Source organism: Capricornis sumatraensis, chromosome 17 (assembly GCF_032405125.1).
Source record: "Capricornis sumatraensis isolate serow.1 chromosome 17, serow.2, whole genome shotgun sequence".
In the NCBI taxonomy this organism is placed as follows: domain Eukaryota; kingdom Metazoa; phylum Chordata; class Mammalia; order Artiodactyla; family Bovidae; genus Capricornis; species Capricornis sumatraensis.
The window spans coordinates 11,314,733-11,335,675 of NC_091085.1; the positions used below are offsets into that span (position 1 = coordinate 11,314,733).

The window sequence follows — 20,943 nt, forward strand, 5'->3', positions numbered from 1 at the left end:
CTGAGGTCATAGAAAAATTGTTGTTGTTCAGTCGCTCGCGCGTGTCTGACTCTTTGTGACCCCATGGACTGCAGCATGCCAGGCTTCCCTGTCCTTCACCATCTCTCGAAACTTGCTCAAACTCATGTCCATGGAGTCGGTGATGCCATCCAACTATTTCTTCTTCTGTCGTCCCCTTCTCCTCCTGCCCTCAATCTTTCCCAGAATCAGGGTCTTTTCCAATGAGTCAGTTCTTCACATCAGGTGGCCAAATTATTGAAGCTTCAGCTTCAGCATCAGTCCTTCCAATGAATATTCAGGGTTGATTTCCTTTAGGATTGACTGGTTGGATCTCCTTGCAGTCCAAGGAACTCTCAAGATCTTCTCCAGCAACCACAGTTCAAAAGCATCAGTTCTTCTGTGCACAGTCTGATGTACAACTCATATCTGTACATGACTACTGAAAAAATCATAGCTTTGACTATGATTATATAGACCTTTGTTGGCAAAGTAATAATGTCTCTTCTTTTTAATATGCTGTCTAGGTTTGTCATAACTTCTCTTCCAAGGGGCAAGCATCTTTTAATTTCATGGATGCAGTCACCATCCGCAGTGATTATGGAGCCCCCCCAAACAAAATCTGTCCCTGTTTGAATTGTTTCCCAGGAAAAGTCATCACTCCTAAATCTGGAAAAACAGATGCATGTAGGGAATCATAACCAAGATCTGCTTATTGGGAACAGAAGCTGCCAGAGCCACAGACTGGAGGAAATGCTCAATGGGTAACTTGGAAGAATTGCCGGGAGCAGAGTTTTGGCCAGTGTGAAAGCAAGAACCTCCAAGGGCCACAGCCTTAAGGACCCCTCGTATTTTTGTAGATTTTACCTCCTGGAACCCCAACAGCTCTTCTCATGGTAAAAAGCCGAGGGAAATTTTTGTGCTTCCAACAGGCTTGCAGGGGAAAATTAATCATTTTGAATAAGTGTTCGCCACCACAAAGACCTACATGACAAAGGAAAAGAATTTATCAGAGCCTTAGCTGATGGAGCAAAAGGGAAATGACCAACCCCAGGCGCTTCCTGCCTTCCTGTCTCACCTAATGGGAAAACAAAAAGTTCAGAAACACCTGTGAAGGTCATATTCCAGGGATAGAGCTCACTGAAAGATAACACAGAATGATAGATTGCTTCCGCTGCCTCCTGTCAGACCACCCCATCATCTGGTGTCCAGTATAACAGTGGATTATGGCTAAAAGGGCTGCAAGCTACACGAATTACAATGAGTTTTTAAGAAACAAAAGGCAAAAAAGAGAGACACAAACAAGTGTACTAATGGAAATTGAAGACTCTGACACAGAGCAAATATCAAACATAGTCCAACTCCTATGGGCTAGTCCAGCCAGATTAACACAGAACCCCACACTAAAGGATCTTAATACCCAAATAAGAGCCTGAATAAGAACTTCTCAATGAAAACTTACAAGTCATGCTGAGAGGAGAAGAGTTCAAGACTGGTTCAAAAGCTAGTTCTTTGAGGAGATCAATAAATTTAATAAACCTCTATCCAGTTAACCAAGAAAAGTAAGAGAGAGAATATATATTACTAATATCAGAACAGAAGAAAGGATCATTATTACTGATCTCGTGGACATAAAAAGAAAATAAATTAATATTATGAAAAACCCTATGCCCACATATAGACTAATTCCTTGAAAGACTCAAACTATACCAGAACTCACACAAGGAGAAATAAATCTTCTGAATAATGTCTGTTTTTAAAAAGTGAATCAGCAATTAATAACCTTCTAAAACAAAAAGCACCAAGTCCAGATGGTTTCACCAACTATGAATTCTACCAACTATGTAAGGAAGAAATGATACCAATTCTCTACAATCTCTCCAGAGATGAGAAGCAGAGGGAATACATCAGAATTCATTCTTTGAGGCCAGCACTTCAACCTAATACTTCAACCAGATAAAGATAATATGAGAAAAAGAAACTCTAGACCAGCATCTCTCATGAACATAAATATAAAAATCCTAAACAAGATATTAGCAACTTGAATTAAACCATGCATGAAAAGAATTATACACCACGACCAAGCAGAATTTGTTCCAGGTAGGTAAGGCTGGTTCAACAATCAAAAATTGATTTATGTAGGCAACCACATCAAGAGGGTAAGGAAGAAAATTTACACAATTATACCAATAGATGCAGAAGAAGCGTCCGGCAACGTACAACACTCGTTCATATAAAGACTCTCAGCAAACTAGGAATAGAGGGGAACTTTCTCAACTTGATAAGAATATCTACAAAAACCTGTCCTAACATTATACGTAATGGTGAGAAACTGGATAATTTCCTCTTAAGATATGGAAGAAGGCGAGAATGTCTCCTCTCACCACCCCAGTTTGACATTGTACTGGAAGTCCTAGCTTTGGTGCAATAAGACAAAAAAAAAAAAAAAGGGAAATAAAAGGTATATAGATTGGAAAGGAAGAAATAAAACCATCTCTGTCTGTGGATGACATGACTGTCTATATGGAAAACTCCCAAAAAATCAACAAATTTCCTGGAACTAATAAGTGATTATACCAAGGTTGCAGGATACAAGGTCAATATACAAAAATCAATTACTTTCTTATATGCTAGCAATGAATAATTGGAATTTGAAATTAAAACACAATATCATTTGCAATAGCACCCAAAGAAGGAAATACTATGTATAAATCCAGCAAAATATTTACAAGAGCTATATGCAAAAACTGAGAAGGTCTCAAGTAAATGCAAATATAATCAGTATTCCTGGATTAGAAAGTTTAATACTTTCAAGATGTTGATTCCTTCCAACTTGATCTATAGGTTCTATAATCCCATTCAAAATCCCAGCAAACCGTTTTGTGAACATTGACCAACTGATTCTACAGTGGTCAATTTATGTGGAAAGGCAAATGACCTAGGATAGACAGCACAACAGTGAAGAACAGTGTTGGAGGACTGACACTACCCTACTTCAAGACTTACTATGAAACTGTAGTAATGAATACAATGTGGTTTTGGTGAAAGGAAGAACACATGGATCAATGGGAAAAAGTAGAGAGCCCATAAGTAGACCCCCAAAGAGACGGTCAACTGATCCACGATAGAGGAGCGAAGGCAATTCAGTGGAGCAAGGATATGTTTACTTTAAATGGTACTGAAAAAATTGATCATTCATGTGCAAAAAATAATAATAATCTAGACATAGAACTTACATATTTCACAAAAATAAGCCCAAAGTGGATCATGGACCTAAATGTGAAACTTTCAGAAGATCAAATGGAAAAATTGATGAGTTTAGATATAACACCAAAAGCAAGATCCAGGAAAGAAAATATTGATAAGCTGGATTTTATTTAAAGTAAAAAGTGCTCTGCGAAAGATACTGTTAAGAGAATGAAAAGACAAGCTACAAACTGGGAGAAAGTAATTATAAAATGCATGCTTAATAAAGGGCTGCTATCCAAAATCTACTTAGAGCTCAATCATAAGAAAGCAATTCAGTTAAATGGCAAAGTATCTAAAAAGCTCATCAAGGAAAGATATACAGTTGGCAAAGAAGCATATGAAAAGAAGCTCATCATTTGTCATTAGGGAATTACAAGTTAAAATAATAACTTGCAATTAGTTACCAATATAAGGGCATTATAATGGCTCAAATCTAACAATACCAAATGCTGACCAGGACATGAAGCAGCAGGAATTCCTGCTGAGTGGGAATGCAAAATGATAAAACCACTGTGGAAAGCAGTTGGGCAGTCTTCCACAAAGCTAAATGTAGTATTATTCAGTGATTGAACTACTAGGTATTTACCCGATTGAACTGAAAACCTACCCTCACACAAAAAGCTGCATGAAAATATTTACAGCACTTTTATTCATAATCACCCCAAACTGGAAGCAATCCAGATGTCCTTTAAAACAGGGATCCTCAACTCCCACGATCCAGTGTCTGAAGATCTGAGGTGGAACTGATGTAATAATAAAGAAAGAAAGTGCACAATAAATGTAATGCGCTTGAATCATCCTGAGATCATCCCCACCCCATCCCACCTTCTGTCCATGGAAAAACTGTCTTACACAAAACCAGTCCCTGGTACCAAAAATCCTGGGTACTGCTGCTTTAAAATATGGCTAAATGAGCCAACTGTGGCACCTCCGTACAAGGGAATGTTGGTCAGCAGAAAAAGATGTAAGCTATCAAGTCCCAAAAAGACACTGAGGAACAAGCCAATATGAAAAGGCTACATACTGATTCCAGTTACCTGACATCCAAATGCAAAAGCAAAGAAAATAAGCTGCTCAGGGAAGGAAAAGAATAAGTCTAAGCAAGTGAAATGGGAATTTTAAGGCCATAGAGTTGATCTGTGTGGTACTGTAATTTTGGGTTCAAGACATTATGCATTTGTCAAATCCTATCCAGCTGTGTCCAGAGAAGGCAATGGCACCCCACTCCAGTACTCTTGCCTGGAGAATCCCAGAGATGGGGGAGCCTGGAGGGCTGTCGTCTATGGGGTCACACAGAGTCAGACACGACTGAAGTGACTTAGCAGCAGCAGCAGCAGCAGCAGCATTCAACTGTGTAACACAAAAAGCAGACCTAAAAGTATGCAAATTAAAAAAAATCATTTTGGAGGTTGGGGAATCCCAGGGAGAAATGCAGATGGTGAAGAGAAAGTGCATCACAAGTTTATGAAACAACCTCATTGAAGGAAATTAGGGGAAAATGTGCTGCCCTAGGTACCTTTGGAAACCTTTGCTTGTTTGTTCAGTCGCTAAGTCATGTCAGATTCTTTGTGACCCCATGGACTGTAGCATGCCAGGCTTCCCTGTCCTTCACTATATCCCAGAATTAGCTCAAACTCATGTCCATTGAGTTGGTTATGCCATCCAACCATCCCATCCTCTGTCACCCCCTTCTCCTGGATCAGAGTCTTTTCCAATGAGTCGGCTCTTCCCATCAGGTAGCCAAAGTATTAGAGCTTCAGCTTTAGCATCAGTCCTTCCAATGAATATTCAGGGTTGATTTCCTTTAGGATTGACAGGTTTGATCTCCTTGTTGTCCAAGGGACTCTCAAGAGCCTTCTCCAGCAGCAAATTTCAAAAGCATCAATTCTTCGGTGCTCAGCCTTCTTTATGGTCCAGCTCTCACATTTGGTCCAGCTCTCACATCCATACATGACTACTGAAAAAACCATAGCTTTGACTATGCTGAACTTTGTTAGTAATGTCTCTGCTTTTTAATATACTGTCTAGTTTTGTTATAGCTTTCCTTCCAAGGAACAAGCATCTTAATTTCATTCCTGTAATCACTGTTCACAGTGATTTTGGAGCCACCAAAGATAAAATCTGCCACTGTTTCTACTTTTTACCCAAGTATTAGCCATGAAGTGATGGGACTGGATGCCATGATCTTAGTTTTTTGAATGTTAAATTTTAAGCCAGCTTTTTCACTGTCCTCCTACACCCTCATCAAGAGGCTTTTTAGTTCCTCTTCACTTTCTGCCATTAAAGTGGTATCATCTGCATATCAGAGTTTGATGATATTTCTCCTGGCAATCTTGATTCCAGCTTGTGATGCATCCAGCCCACCGTTTCACATGATGTTCTCTGCATATAACTTAAATGAGCAGGGTGACAGCCTTGATGTACTCATTTCCCACTTTTGAACCAGTCCATTGTTCCAGTTCTTAACTGTTGCTTCTTGACCTGCATACAGGTTTCTCAGTAGGCAAGTAAGGTGGTCTGGTATTCCCATATCTTGAAGAATTTTCCATAGTTTGTAGTGATCCACACAATCAAAGGCTTTAGCATAGTCAATGAAGCTGAAGTAGATATTTTTCTGGAATCCCCTTGCCTTTTCTATGATCCATCGGATGCTGGCAATTTGATCTCTAGCCTTTTCTAAAGTCAGCTTACAAGATACCATCTTGTACACATCTGGAAGTTCTCAGTTCACATACTGTTGAAACCAGGCTTGGAGAATTTTGAGCATTAGTTTGCTAGCATGTGAAATGAGTGCTATTGTGCAGTAATTTGAACATTCTTTGGTATTGCCTTTCTGAGACTGGAATGAAAACTGACCTTTTCCAGTCCTGTAGCCACTGCTGAGTTTTCCAAATTTGCTGGCATATTAAGTGTTGCACTTCAACAGCATCATCTTTTAGGATTTGAAATAGCTCAGCTGAAATTCCATCACCTCCACTAGTTTTGTTCTTAATAATGCCTCCTAAGGCCCACTTGACTTCACACTCCAGGATGTCTGTCCCTAGGTGAGTTGACCATACCATCATGCTTATCTGGGTCATGGAGATCTTTTTTGTATAGTTCTTCCGTGTATTCTTACTACCTCTTCTTAATATCTTCTGCTTCTGTTAGGTCCATACCATTTCTGTCCTTTATTGTCCAATCTTTGTACGAAATGTTCCCTTGTATCTCTAACTTTCTTGAAGAGATCTCTAGTCTTTCCCATTCTATTGTTTTCCTCTATTTCTTTGTATTGTTCACTTAAGAAGGCTTTCTAATATCTTCTTGCTGTTCTCTTGAACTCTCCATTCTCCTTTGACTCTTGCTCCTCTTCTTTTCTCAGTTATTTGTTAGGCCTCCTTGGACAATCACTTTGCCTTCTTGCATTTCGTTTTCTTGGGAATGGGTTTGGTCACCACCTCCTGTACAGTGTGACAAACCTCCATCCATAGTTCTTCAAGCATTCTGTCTACCAGATTTAATGCCTTGAATTGACTTGTTACTTGCAATGTGTAATCGTAAGTGATTTTATTTTGGTCATACCTGAATTGTCTAGTGTTTTTCCCTACTTTTTTCAATTTATGCTTAAATTTTGCAATAAGGAGCTGATGATGTGAGCCACAGTCAGCTCCAGGTCTTGTTTTGCTGACTGTGGAGCTTCTCTATCTTTGGCTGCAGAGAATATAATCAATCTGAATTCAGTATTGACCATCTGGTGATGTCCATGTGTAGAGGCTTATCTTGTGTTGTTGGAAGAGGGTGTTTGTTATGACCAGCATGTTCTCTTGGCAAAACTCTGTTAGCCTTTGCCCTGCTTCATTCTGTATTCCAAGACCAAACTTGCCTGTTACTCCAGGTATCTCTTGACTTCCCACTTTTGTATTCCAATAACCTGTGATGAAAGGGCATCTTTGTGTGTGCGTGTGTGTGTGTGTGCGTGTGTGTGTGTGTTAGTTCTAGAAGGTCTTGTATGTCTTCACAAAATCATTCTCTTCAGCTTCTTCGGCATCAGTGGCTGGGGCATAGACTTGGACCGCTGTGATGTTGAATGGTTTGTCTTGGAAACTGAGATCACCCTACCTTTGGAAACTAGAGGAGTCCATAAGATGAAGGCAATGGGAACTGCACAGGATCACTTGTTGACAAGGTTGTTTCCCACGGGCTATGGGTTAAAAAATTCTGATGGTCCTATTTATGTGTACTGGGATGGACAACTCTGTAAATCAGTGAAAAATGGCAGGGGTGGGAGTTTACAGATTTTTTTTAAAAGCAGAGGAAGTTAGGGAAAAAGTAGGAAGTACACACAATATGTGTGAACACTTTTGTACCCAGAAGGTATTATTATTTTACATAAACTTATGCCCTGACAGTATTATTTGTTATGCATAAAGTATTATTACCTTCACATTATTTCCTGCATAATTTGAACCATGTTCTTCAGAGCAAGAGATAAATCCAAAAGCTCAGAACTTTTTCAGATACAGTTTTTAACAAATTTGTCTGTCTTCTGAAATGCTCATTTAATTTCTCTAGACTGGTTCAGTTGTATTTCTGTAGGAGCTGTGTACATCAGAGCAGCTTATCATAAATACCTAAAGCAAAGGAAATAGGTTATTTAGAAAATAAAGTTGATTACCCATCTGTATGTCTTCTTTGCAGAAATGTCTGTTTAGGTCTTCTGCCCACTTTTTGATTGGATTGTTCATTTTTCTGGTATTGAGTTGTATGAGCTGCTTGTATCTTTTAGAGATGAATTCTTCATCAATTGTTTGTTTGCTATTATTTTCTCCCATTCTGGGGGTTGTATTTTCACCTTGCTTATAGTTTCCTTCATTGTGCAAAAGCTCTTAAGTTTAATTAGGTCCCATTTGTTTACTTTTGTTTTTATTTCCATTACTCTAGGAGGTAGGTCACAGAGGATCTTGCTGTGATTTATGTCAGAGAGTGTCCTGCTGATGTTTTCCTCTAAGAGTTTTACAGTTTCTGGTCTGAGATCTAAGTCTTTAATCCATTTCAGTTTATTTTCGTGTATGGTGTTAGAAAGTGTTCTACTTTCATTCTTTAGCTGACCATCATCAAAAAGTCTACAAACAATAAATGCTGGAGAGAGTGTGGAGAAAAGGGAACCCTCTTACACTGTTAGTAGGAACACAAATTGATACAGCCACTATAGAGAACAGTGTGGAGAGTCCTTTAAAAATTAGGAATAAAACTACCATATGACCCAGCAATCCCACTACTGGGCATATGCCCTGAGGAATCCAGAATTGAAAAAAGACACATGTACCCCAATATTCATTGCAATACTATTTACAACAGCCAGGACATGGAAGCAACCTTGACAGATTGAATGGATACGGAAGTTGTGGTACATATACACAATGGAATATTGCTCAGCCATAAAAGGGAACACGTTTGGGTCAGTTCTAATAAGGTGAATGAACCTTGAGCCTGTTACACAGAGTGAATAGGTTATGTCTATCCACAGAAAGAGAAGGACAAATACCATATATTAATGCATATATATGGAATCTAGAAAGATGGTACCAACGATCCTACCTGCAAGGCAGCCAAAGGAGACACAGATGTAAAGAACATTCTTGACTCAGTGGGAGAGGGAGAGAGTGGGTTGATTTGAAAGGATAGCATTGAAACATGTGCATTCCCATGTATAAAACAGGAAGCAGTGTGAGTTTGGTGTGTGACTCAGGGCACCCAGAGCTGGTGCTCTGTGACCACCTGGAGGGTTGCGGCGGGGAGGGAGGCGGGGGTGCTCAGGATAGGGGGACAGGTATGCCTACGGCCAATCCATACTGAGGTGTGGCAGAAACCACCACAATACTGTAAAGTAGTTGTCCTCCAACTAAAACAAATAAATTTTTAAAAAAGAAAATATGCCATTAACTGCTCCTAGGTGATGCCAAAATATGTGAGTAGAAAGTAGGAAAGGTTTGATATTTTGTTTGAGATACTGCTTAATATCTGAAAGGTTCAGACACATTTTAGCACAGTGTCGACTGAGCATCTGGATATTTGAACTTTTCTCTTTGCAGCTGCTAGTGTTGATATGGTAGAACATAGGCAAAGCCTCAACGTTAAATTACTTCCAAATGCTTTTAGCAGCATTTAATTAAAAATAAAGTTTCATTCAATAGCACCCTCTCTACCTTCTTTTATGTATCCTACTTTTCATATTTGTAAGAAATGGAGGTGGGGCACCAAAAAAGAATTTTTCTATGCTCTTCAAATCAGTAGAAAGCCTGATGACGAAATACACAGAATTTTGTCTTCAAACATACTGTTCAGTTCAGTTCACTTCAGTCGTTCAGTCGTGTCCAACTCTTTGCGACCCCATGAATTGCACCACGCCAGGCCTCCCTGTCCATCACCAACTCCCAAAGTTTACCCAAACTCATGTCCATCGAGTCGGTGATGCCATCCAGCCATCTCATCCCGCTGTTAACTTGCCTCAATACACAGGCAAATACTTTGCCACAGTCTGAAAATTTGCTCTATTTAAATCAGACTTACTCCTATTAATAACAGCTGTGAAACACTAGAACATATTATTGTACCAATAAAGGATTATCTGTTCCAATCTTTTGAAAATGAGACAAGACACTAATATATCCATAGCTGCGTTTGCAGGTGTGCTAACTCACTCAGTCGTGTCCGACTCTCTGCGACCCCGTGGACTGTAGCCAGCCAGGCTCCTCTGTCCATGGGATTCTCCAGCCAAGAATACTGAAGTAGGGTGCTGTGCCCTCCTCCAAGGGATCTTCCCCACCCAGGGATTGAACCTGTGTCTCCTCTGTTTCCTGCATTGGCAGGCGAGTTCTTTACCACTAGTGCTATATGTGTGTGTGTGTGTGTGTGTGTGTGTGTGCGCGCGTGCGTGTGTGCGCTATATATACATATATATATATATGCATCTGCAGAATCCCCTTTAAGAATTTAAGTAGCAAAATCAAGTCAATTGACTTGAAGATGGAAATATGGACCGAGTGAATTTCTGAGAGCCCTTCATATGCCAGGATTCCATACGTGTTTGAACTGGTAGCAGTAGTATTTCTTGGCATCAGGTATTCTCATGATAATTTTCAGCTTCCCTCTGAGCATACCTCTGCTCCGCATCCAGCCCCACCCATACAAACATATACAGACACACTCACGAATGGTTGCAGATAGTTTGGGATTTGCAGTGCAAAGAGCATCACATAACTTTCTCTTTCCTTTTTTTCTCTCCTTTCATACTGTGTGACTCATTCAACATTCTGTACAACTAGACAATTGAAGAGATTCCTTTGTTTTGACATAATTAGCAGCTCTTTTCATTTGCATTGTGTGCCTGGCTACAGTAACAAACATGGTAACTTTCAGCAGCGTCTTAGTCGGGAAGTTCCTCCTGCCGTGACGTGTGGGTGGGGAGGGCAGGGTGATGTGAGCCAGATGCACGGGCTGCCCTTCGCCAGGAATGCAGATGTGCTTCATCCACACATGCCCAGATGCTGACCCCTCCGGCGTTACTAATGCGTCCCAGCTGCCAGGCTTCCTCCTCTGCATGTACGCGCCTCGGTTTCACATATGTCACGTGCTTACTTATGAGGCACAACATTCCTACATTTCACATGTGGCAGTTACTATTAAAAATGAGCAGTTCTAACTCTTCTGGAAATTGATAAAGAATCTTTTAAATTGCTTTGAAATGTGGCCATCATTTCAAAATGACTTCACATGCAGTTATTGAATTCATAATGCAAACTTCTGACCTTTCCCCTTGCATGTTGAGAAAACAGGGCTCTGAGTATTCCACTTTAAAGACAGTCAAGAAATTAATATTTGCATACATAATACATCATAATGATTTTTTACTTTCCTTTTATTTCTCATCTCCAAGGCCTATTTTTAAAAAGTAGCATGTCTATAAATTCAACATTGTTATTTATTGTTAATTAAATCCAGGCATCAAGTAAAAGAAGTTTGGCATCTTCTAGAAATGGGTCAGACTTCCAGCTCTACAGGGAAAGAATTAGCTTTATAAAAATATAATCCACTCATTGCTTCAAACTATAGTTAGAGCATAGCACCACTGATTAGAGGAAATGGATTAGTTTTATAAATTTTGACTTATAATCTAAAGTATAAAATATAGAACATGATAGTTTCTCTAAATTAAAATGAACTGAATCTTAGTTATTCATTTTTTAAAAAATCAGCATTTTACAGGGTAAATGTAAAGGTGAATCATAACTTAAAGCAAAAAAGATGAAAAATGCAAATGACCGATGATCAGATTTTGAAAGATGGGTTCATGTCCATTTCCTTCTTTAATGCCAGAATAATCAACTTAAAAAAGCCAAAATCTATAATTCATCATAGATAACAATCTTGGTGATCACTTCTAAGAAATGAATGACCTAAATACTGAGGAGACTTTTTTGAGGGACTGCACACTGTCATTATCAATAGTAGAGTCAGACTTCCCTGGCAATCCAGTGGCTGAGTTCCCTTTGCAGTAGGTGTGGGTTCAATCCTTGGTTGGAAGCTAAGATCCCACAGGCCTCACTAAAAAAAACCCCAAAATATAAAACAGAAGCAATATTGTAACAAATACAAGAAAGACTTTTAAAATGGTCCACATAAAAATCTTAAAAGTGGTTGCTGCTGAGTGCCAAAGGGAACATCTCTTAAGTCCTGGTTCCCTAGCATGTGGTTTGGGGCCCTCATGAAAACTATTCTGCTTCCTTCAGTAAAACTTGGTTTACCTGTTTGGATACACATATACATATTTATTTCAGTTTCAGAAATAAAGGTGCAAACTCATTCATTAGCTTTGGCCATACCTACAAAATAGGATGGAAAATGAAAGCAATGATCTGATTAATTCAGGCGGAAGTAATGAATATTAATCTTCCCTGAAAGTACTGCCTGAAATTTATAAACAAAAAAAGGATGTTGTAAGCTATCTTTTCCTGAACTCTCCAAACAGTTACTTCAGATTTTCTCCATATATAAAAAAAGCAACGTAAAGTGAAGTCACTCAGTCGTGTCCAACTCTGTGCGACCCCATGGACTGTAGCCTACCAGGCTCCTCCATCCATAGGATTTTCCAGACAAGAGTACTAGAGTGGGTTGCCACTTCCTTCTCCAGGGGATCTTCCCAACCCAGGGATCAAACCCAGGTCTTCTGCGTTACAGGCAGACGCTTTACCATCTGAGCCACCAGGAGAGCCCTTCACCATGTGTATTTTTGTTCAAATGCATATGCTGTGTCGTGCTGTGCTTGCTCACTAAGTTGTGTCTGACCCTGCAATCCCATGGATTGTAGCCCACTGAGCTCCCGCTGTCCATGGGGATTCTCCATGCAAGAATACTGGAGTGGGTTGCCATTCCTTCCCCTCAAATTCATATATATGATAACAATTGTAGTGTTCTCTGAAAGAAGATTTCAGTTCAGTTCAGTCACTCAGTCATGTCTGATTCTTTGCAACTCCACGGACTGCAGCACACCAGGCTTCCCTGTCCGTCACTAACTCCCAGAGCTTGCTCAAACTCATCCAGTTTGTGATGCCATCCAACCATCTCATCCTCTGTTGTCCCCTTCTCCTTCTACCTTCAATCTTTCCCAGCATCAGGGTCTTTTCTAAGGAATCAGTTCTTCACATCAGGTGGCCAAAGTACTGGAGTTTCAGCTTCAGCATCAATCCTTCCAATGAATATTCAGGACTGATTTCCTTTAGAATTGACTGGATGGATCTCCTTGCAGTCCAAGGGACTCTCAAGAGTTTTCTCCAACACCACAGTTCAAAAGCATCAGTTCTTCAGCACTAACCTGTCCATCCTAAAGGAGATCAGTCCTGGGTGTTCATTGAAAACACTGATGTTGAAGCTGAAACTCCAGTACTTTGGCCACCTGATGCAAACAGCTGACTCATTTGAAAAGACCCTGATGCTGAGAAAGATTGAGGGCAGGAGGAGAAGGGGACAACAGAGGATGAGATGGTTGGATGGCATCACCAACTCAATGGACATGGGTTTGGGTGAACTCCGGGAGTTGGTGATGGACAGGGAGGCCTGGCGTGCTGCAGTTCATGGGGTCGCAAAGAGTCGGACATGACTGAGCGACTGAACTGAACTGAAGCTTTCTTTATGGTCCAACTCTCACATCCATACATGACTACTGGAAAAAACATAGCTTTAACTAGACAGACCTTTGTTGACAAAGTAATGTCTCTCCTTTTTAATATGCTGTGCTTGTCTTCCAAGGAGCAAGCGTCTTTTAATTTCACGGCTGCAGTCACCATCTGCAGTGACTTTGGAGCCCAAGAAAATAAAGTTTGTTGCTGTTTCCATTGTTTCCCCATCTATTTCCTATGAAGTGATGGGACTGGATGCCATGATCTTAGTTTTTTGAATGTTGAATTTTAAGCCAGCTTTTTCACTCTCCTCTTACACTGTCACCAAGAGGCTCTTGAGTTCCTCTTCACTTTCTGCCATAGGGGTGGTGTCATCTGCATATCTGAGGTCATCGATATTTCTCCTAGGAATCTTGACTCCAGCTTGTGCTTCATCCAGCCCAGCATTTCGCATGATGTACTCTGTGTATAAGTTAAATAAGCAGGGTGACAATATGCATTCCTGTTGTACTCCTTTCCCAATTTGGAACCGGTCTGTTGTTCCATCTCTGGTTCTAACTGTTGCTTCTTGACCTGCATACACATTTCTCAGGAGGCAGGTAAGGCAGTCTGGTATTCCCATCTTATGAAGAATTTTCCACAGTTTATTGTGATCCACACAGTCAAAGGCTTTGGCATAGTCAATAAAGCAGAAGTAGATGTTTTTCTGAAATTCTCTTGGTTTTTCTATTGCCAACAGATGTTGGCAATTTGATCTCTGGTTCCTCTGCTTTTTCTAAATCCAGCTTGAACATCTGGAAGTTCTTGGTTCATGTACTGTTGAAGCCTAGCTTGGAGAATTTTGAGCATTAGTTTACTAGCATGTGAAATGAGTGTGATTGTGCAGTAGTTTGAACATTCTTTGGTATTGCTTTTCTTTGAGATTGGAATGAAAACTGACATTTTCCAGTCCTGTGGCCACTACTGAGTTTTCCAAATTTGCTGGCATATTGAGTGCAGCACTTTAACAGCATCATCTTTTAGGATTTGAAATAGTTCTGCTGAAATTCTATCACCTCCATTAGCTTTGTTTGTAGTGATACTTCCCAAGGCCCACTTGACTTTGCACTCCAGGATGTCTGGCTCTAGGTGGGTGATCGCACCATCATGGGTATCTGGTCATGAAGATCTTCTGTGTATTCTTGCCACCTCTTCTTAATTAATATCTTCTGCTTCTGTTAGGTCCATACCATTTCTGTCCTTTATTGAGCCCATCTTTGCACGAAATGTTCCCTTGGTATCTGTAATTTTCTTGAAGAGATCTCTAGTCTTTCCCATCCTATTGTTTTCCTCTATTTCTTTGCATTGATTACGTAGGAAAGGTTTCTTATCTCTCCTTTCTATTCTTTGAAACTCTGCATTCAGATGGATATATCTTTCCTTTTCTCCTTTGCCTTTTGCTTCTCTTCTTTTCTCAGCTATTGGTAAGGCCTCCTCAGCCAGAGGCTGAGCAGATCAGTCTCTGTGGGGTCTCTGGGTCCTGGTGTGCAGCAGGTTTTGTTTGGGCCCTCTGAGCATCTCTGGCAGGTATGGGGTTTTGATTCTAAACACGATTTTGCCAATCCTACCATCTTGCTGGGGTTTCTTCTTTATCCTTGGATGTGGTATATCTTTTTTTGGTAGGATCCAAAAAAAGGATCCAAAATTTTCCTGTCAATGGTTGTTTAGCAGCAAGTTGCAATTTTCAAGTTCTCACAGGAGAAGATGAGCACACGTCCTTCTACTCCACCATCTTGTATGTAATTTGAAAGAAAATTTAGAGCAACTCTAAGAAGACTTCAGATCCAGCCCATTCAAGAAGAATTAAAAAGAATAAAAAGCCTGGAAAATGTCTTCTTATTTGACAAAGGCTGCATTTCATTTACATCTTGAAGTTCTATCAAATAATTCTGATTATTGACCTTGAGACTACTGTAACAAAATTCTTATTAAAGGACCCAAAAGTATACCCATAAACTTTTTTCTAAGCCACCTATTTTTAATCACAAAGATGAAGAAACTAAGCAAACAACATTAGTCTTTTTTATACTCAGATGATAGACGTGTGACATGCATGCTCTGACAACTCTTTCCACATCACTGGCAGACATAATTAATTGATCATGATACTCTTCACTGCTCAGACAGGACCCAGGCTCAGAATCTTCCTGAACAGAGTATTACCAATTTAACTCCACACATGAGACAGCCGTCTTTGCCGTCCACCTCATATATTAATGCTGAGCAAATATAGGCAGTTAGTCGAATGTTCTACAACATAAAAGACCAAGGGTTCTTGCTACTCTTCCAGTGAAAAAAGTGAAAGTGAAAGTCGCTCAGTCATGTCTGACTGTTTGCAACCCCAGGGACTTCATCCATGGGATTCTCCAGGCCAGAATACTGAAGTGGGTAGTCTTTCCCTTCTCCAACCAATCTGCTTTTTACCAGGAGGTGAGTAGCTGGCATTAGGCCTAATCTGTAGAGTAAAAGTATCCCTGTGGTAACTGTATCATGTCATTGACCCACAGCCCATCAGTTCAGTCATGCAGAACTGAGGCCAGCCAACTTAAGGGACCTTCTGAAGGCTGCTGGGACTCAGGTCAGTGGCGTATGCCACTGACACATAGAAGGGACAGGAAAGAGTTTTATTCCCATCCGGAACCACCTGGAAAGGGCACCCGTAACTGAAGAGAAAAGACAAGAAGCAAATGGTGATTTACAGATCCAGTCATCAGGGGCAAGGTCACCCCACAGTCAGGATGCAAGGGTTAGCCCCACACAGTGCGCTGGGACAGAAGGCAGGAGGGTCCCTGACGTGACGTGCCCTGACACCACCTCCTCCTTGGCCATCGCTGTGCGTGTGTATATGTGCTGTGAGAGTAACTATAGCCCCTGCTCCCTGCAGCCCAGGATGCTTCCAGATCCCTTACAGCTGTGATGTCATTTGTTTCCCACCCTGGTGGCTCAGAAAGTAGAGAATCTTCCTGCAATGCAGGAGCCCCAGGTTCGATCCCTGGGTCGGGAAGATCCCCTGGAGAAGGGAATGGCAGCCCACTCCAATATTGTTGCTTGGAAAACCCCATGGACAGAGGAGCCTGCTGGACTACAGTCCATGGAGTCACAAAGAGTCAGATACGACAAAGCGACTAACACTTTCACTTTGAATCAGCAGGGAAGCAGGCATTGTGGTCCCCAACTTTACAACTAGAGTGCAATCTTTTGTCCAACAGCACAGAGCTGTTGCGGCCTAAAGTTCATTCCATCTGAAATATCTGCAGGAGGTAATGGAAGATGGATATTTTGGATTATTTCCCATCTGAATGTTCAAATAACTGTGCCCTTCAATACCGGGGTCCAGCCCCGGTTGGATCCAGGGTATCTGAAGCATAGACAGCGTTGGCAACTGAGATTTATTTATTTATTTAGAAGTATAGAGAGAGATAAGGAAAGAATGTTGCAGTTAAGAAAATAGAGGAGAGAAAGAGGCTGATATTCCTTGGTTTACACAGAAAGCCAATAAAGTCCCAAGACAAGGGACTTACACCATTCACGTAGGCCACAGGTGCCCGCTTGAATAGTGGAGGGTGCCCCGCCTTGGGCTCCCTCTCACGTGGGTCTTAGAAGCCCAGGCAGAGAAGTGAACACAGCGAGCCCCTGCGCTCTAGGGGATCAGCCTGAAAAAGAGAGAGAAAGAAAGAGAGAATTGACACAGGGGAGCCAAGCAATGATGAGGCGAGGCCCAAAACTTTATTTTTCCAGGGAGCTTATATACCTTAAGCTCTACATAGAGAATAATGGAAAATACAAAGTCATACAGGGTCAGCAGCCCTGACCCTTATCAAGACCAGGCTTTCTCTCTGCATACCTATCTGTATACACAGGTCTTAGGTGATTTACATCATCTTCTGGCCAGGAGGCCTATTAGCATTTTATGACCCTTTTCTGATAAGGGTCCATCAACCAGAAAACTTATTTGCCCTAAAAGTGTTGTTCTTTCCAAAGTCTGGTGCCACTCTCAGAAAGCACTCAATAAAGTTACATTCTTACATAGCAAGGATACAATGATTTATAACAAAGAAAGAAGAGTACAGTGATTTATAACAAAGAAAAAATTCATTAACTCAAAAGTCTAGTGTTGCTAACATCAAAACTACTATATTCCTATTTCTGCATCCCAGTTACATTGATTAATATCCTCCCAGGTGCCTAAAAGATAAAGGATATGGAGGTCTGGTGGCAATCATTAACTCAACAATGAAACTCTTCACCAATATAATTCTTAGCTCTTTAAAAGACTCTCTATCTTTAAGATGTTTTAAGCTTCCCATGCCTCTCCCAGTTGGGAGGCTGTAAACAATTACATGCGTAGTTGTAAAAGTCTGGGTAAACCTGTCAGGCAAGTTAGAGAGCCATCAGAGGGGTTTGAGCTGAGACACCCCTTTTATATGCAGGAGACTAACTGGAGCTCTAAGTTAACTTTTTCCAGAGAAAGGTGGTCAGGGATAGCCCCCTGTTAATGTCAGAAGAGTGTAGTATATCAGACAGTAAACAGACAGATTTTGGTTTCAGGGTAGATGCTCGGGCAGAGGACCCCTTGAGACCTGACTCACCTTTGCCTGTCAGGCCTCTTCCTCATGACCTTTGTCATGGGTGGGATCTCCCGTGCTGGTTCCCGGCACTTCAGAGCCTTGCATGTACAGAACAGCTTGCAGTGGGGTGGTGAACCAGACGCCATGTCCCAGACAGGGTGGTGAAGGTGGCTCCCCGACCCCGTAACCCACAGTAGCTTCCAAATCATCAATAGTAGACATGCCGTCTGGCCCTCAGTTATTGAAGGAGACTTTCTGTTCATCTTTCTGACAGCTGGTGACCCTGTTGCAGATGTGGGTTGTCCCTTTGTATTTCACGATAAAACTTTACTGGTGGCGATTTCTCTCTATGTGGGGGATGTTCTCAGTTATTACCAGCTACATCCTCTTCAGAGCTACCCGAAAACCCCTTTCAGGGAGAACACCACGGTATGTATTTCATTCATTCCTTCCTCAGCACACCCTTCATTTCAACCATTAGAAAGTATATTTAATTTCCTTTTTCCTGATGGGGGGTAGGGTATTACACCGCTTTGACCCTTTGTTGCAAAACTGTTTGGAGACTTGCTCTACTGCTGTGCATTCACATTCATATTTAATGGGGATTCAGACATGCCTGCAAATTTTATAGTTTTAGACAATAGCTAGTAAAGGCCAGGAGGAAGAGAAGTGAAACCGTTGTTTAAATTTTCTAGAGCACTATTTGCATGTTGATTTTTAGCTCAGCATTTTATAGGGTTCTATGCTACGTCAGGTCACAGACATTTTATCATAAAGTAAGAGTTCGAAGTTTGTACTTCTAACAGCTATGTACATATTTCACATCGATAAATCATAAGCAACAGACAAGCTATTACTCACATAACAAATGAGGCTTTACTATTCCAACGCTCACTTTAGTTACCACTGCCAACCTCTTGGAGAAGGCAGTGGCGCCCACTCCAGTACTCTTGCCTGGAAAATCCCATGGATGGAGGAGCCTGGTGGGCTGCAGTCCATGGGGTCACTAAGGGTTGGGCACGACTGAGTGACTTCACTTTCACTTTTCACTTTCATGGACTGGAGAAGGAAATGGCAACCCACTCCAGTGTTCTTGCCTGGAGAATCCCAGGGACGGGGGAGCCTGGTGGGCTGCCGTCTATGGGGTCGCACAGAGTCAAACACAACTGAAGTGACTCAGCAGCAGCAGCAGCCAACCTCTTGAAATGTATGTAATTCCATCGGATCATTCACTAATCTTTCCAAAGGGTTTATAATCTCATAATGTGTCCACAAATTTGTTCTTGCTCTCTGTGTTCTATAGACAAGATCTGAATCCAATTCAGATAAAACTGATGAGATAAAGAGAAAATGTGTAGTGTTCAGTGGTAATCAGACAATGTCAGGTTTTGATCTGTGTTGGAGAATAAATCAGAAGTATCCATGAAATATTTTTATGATTATTTAGCCATTTGCATGCTTATTTGTAATCCTCTAGAGAAGTGGGGGAGGAAGATATCAACTTTTACTTCTGCTTTAGAGAAGGAAAATATATTCAGTGAGAGAAACCAGATAAATAAATGTAATGATGAAAGCTGACATTCAAGTAAATGAATTTCAGGTTTATGAGTGTTTTAGTTTAATCCCACTTAGGGAACAGCTTTAGGGTGATATTAAAAAATCTTCTAAGCTGGCCAGTTTAGGGCTTTACACAGCCTTTGTTGGGCCTGGCTTACCCATCAGCAACTGAGCTTACAGTACCCTTTCTCCTTCTTACAAAATGCTATACACTTTATAAATTGTTTAAGACTTGTGAAAGAGATCTACATTTTGAATGAATTAAAATGTACTTGTTTTCATCTCCTGAATGCAATTAACATTCTGTTTCAGTGAGACTGCTTCAGTTTTCTACTGGTTAATGAATTGCCTGGGCTAAACACTGAGCTATTTCTCTGCCCATGAAGAGGAACTCCAATACCTAAAACACCTCCTGACGCTTCATTGCTCCTATATCTCAGATGGCCAGAGCCCCATGCCCTCCGCTGCTCCTCCTCCAGCTTCTTCCTGCCCCTCAGCTCCTAGCTTTGGCACAGTCTGAGAGCCAAGATGCTCCACTAACATTTTAAGAGAAATGGGAGTATCATATTAGGGCTCCATTCCTTCCAGAAAAGCAGTCTGGATAAAGAAGCTCCGGGTCATGAGAAATAGTATGCCCTAAGGGTCTTTATGGATGCTTGCTTACTCATCACATGATAGGTGAGTCTCACTGTGTTCCATTTGGAAGTGGAGGACTTCATGACAAGTGAGGAAAGCTGGTCAGAGCAGATTTGCATGGTGCAGAGGGCAAACCCAAGAGGCATCTCTAGTACCAATGCAGTTTAAAAACTGGTTATTCCTCTCCCAGAGTATACCAAGGCCCTGCTGTGGGAGAGAGGACAGAGGAAGGGAAGTGGGTTTCCTCTCTACTACAGTCAGATTTCGGTCAAGCAATATTCAGGCTCAAACACAGGCCACAGGCCAGCCACAAAGAGCTGGGACCGATCACATCAATTCCAGCTCACAGCCAAGCTTCCCTTTGTGGAGGCTGCTCTGACATGAATGCAGTTTCTAATCTGGCATATCTGTTTCCAGTGTAATTTGAATAGCAAGGGAGTTCTGGGCTCTACAAACCCATACTGCCAATGAACAGGAAGGTTTGAGTGGGTGAAGGGAAGCGTAGGTTTGGAAAACGTAGCACATCTATTACAATATGACACACTGAACATTTAACACGTCAGTTCTTTTAAATATGACTACATTTTTTTCACATAATCTTTAGGACAGCTTTAGGAGCTGGTGTTACCTGCCCCCTACCCCCACTTCATAAATGAAGAAATTGTTGGAAGAAAAGCTAAGCCAGGGGCCACAATCCCACAGGCAGTAAGTCAGGGAGCCCAGAATCAAGCCACAGACTGCTG

General features: G+C 41.2%; 1 protein-coding gene across 1 annotated transcript in view; it reads left to right on the plus strand.

Moving 5' to 3' along the window:
• The window catches only part of RNF175 (ring finger protein 175), a 62,437-nt gene that overhangs the window by 16,277 nt on the left and 25,217 nt on the right, over positions 1-20,943 (plus strand). Inside the window, exon 4 of the mRNA XM_068990210.1 lies at positions 18,282-18,436. Within this exon, the coding sequence (XP_068846311.1) occupies positions 18,282-18,436 (155 nt within the window). The remainder of the gene's footprint in view (positions 1-18,281; positions 18,437-20,943) is intronic.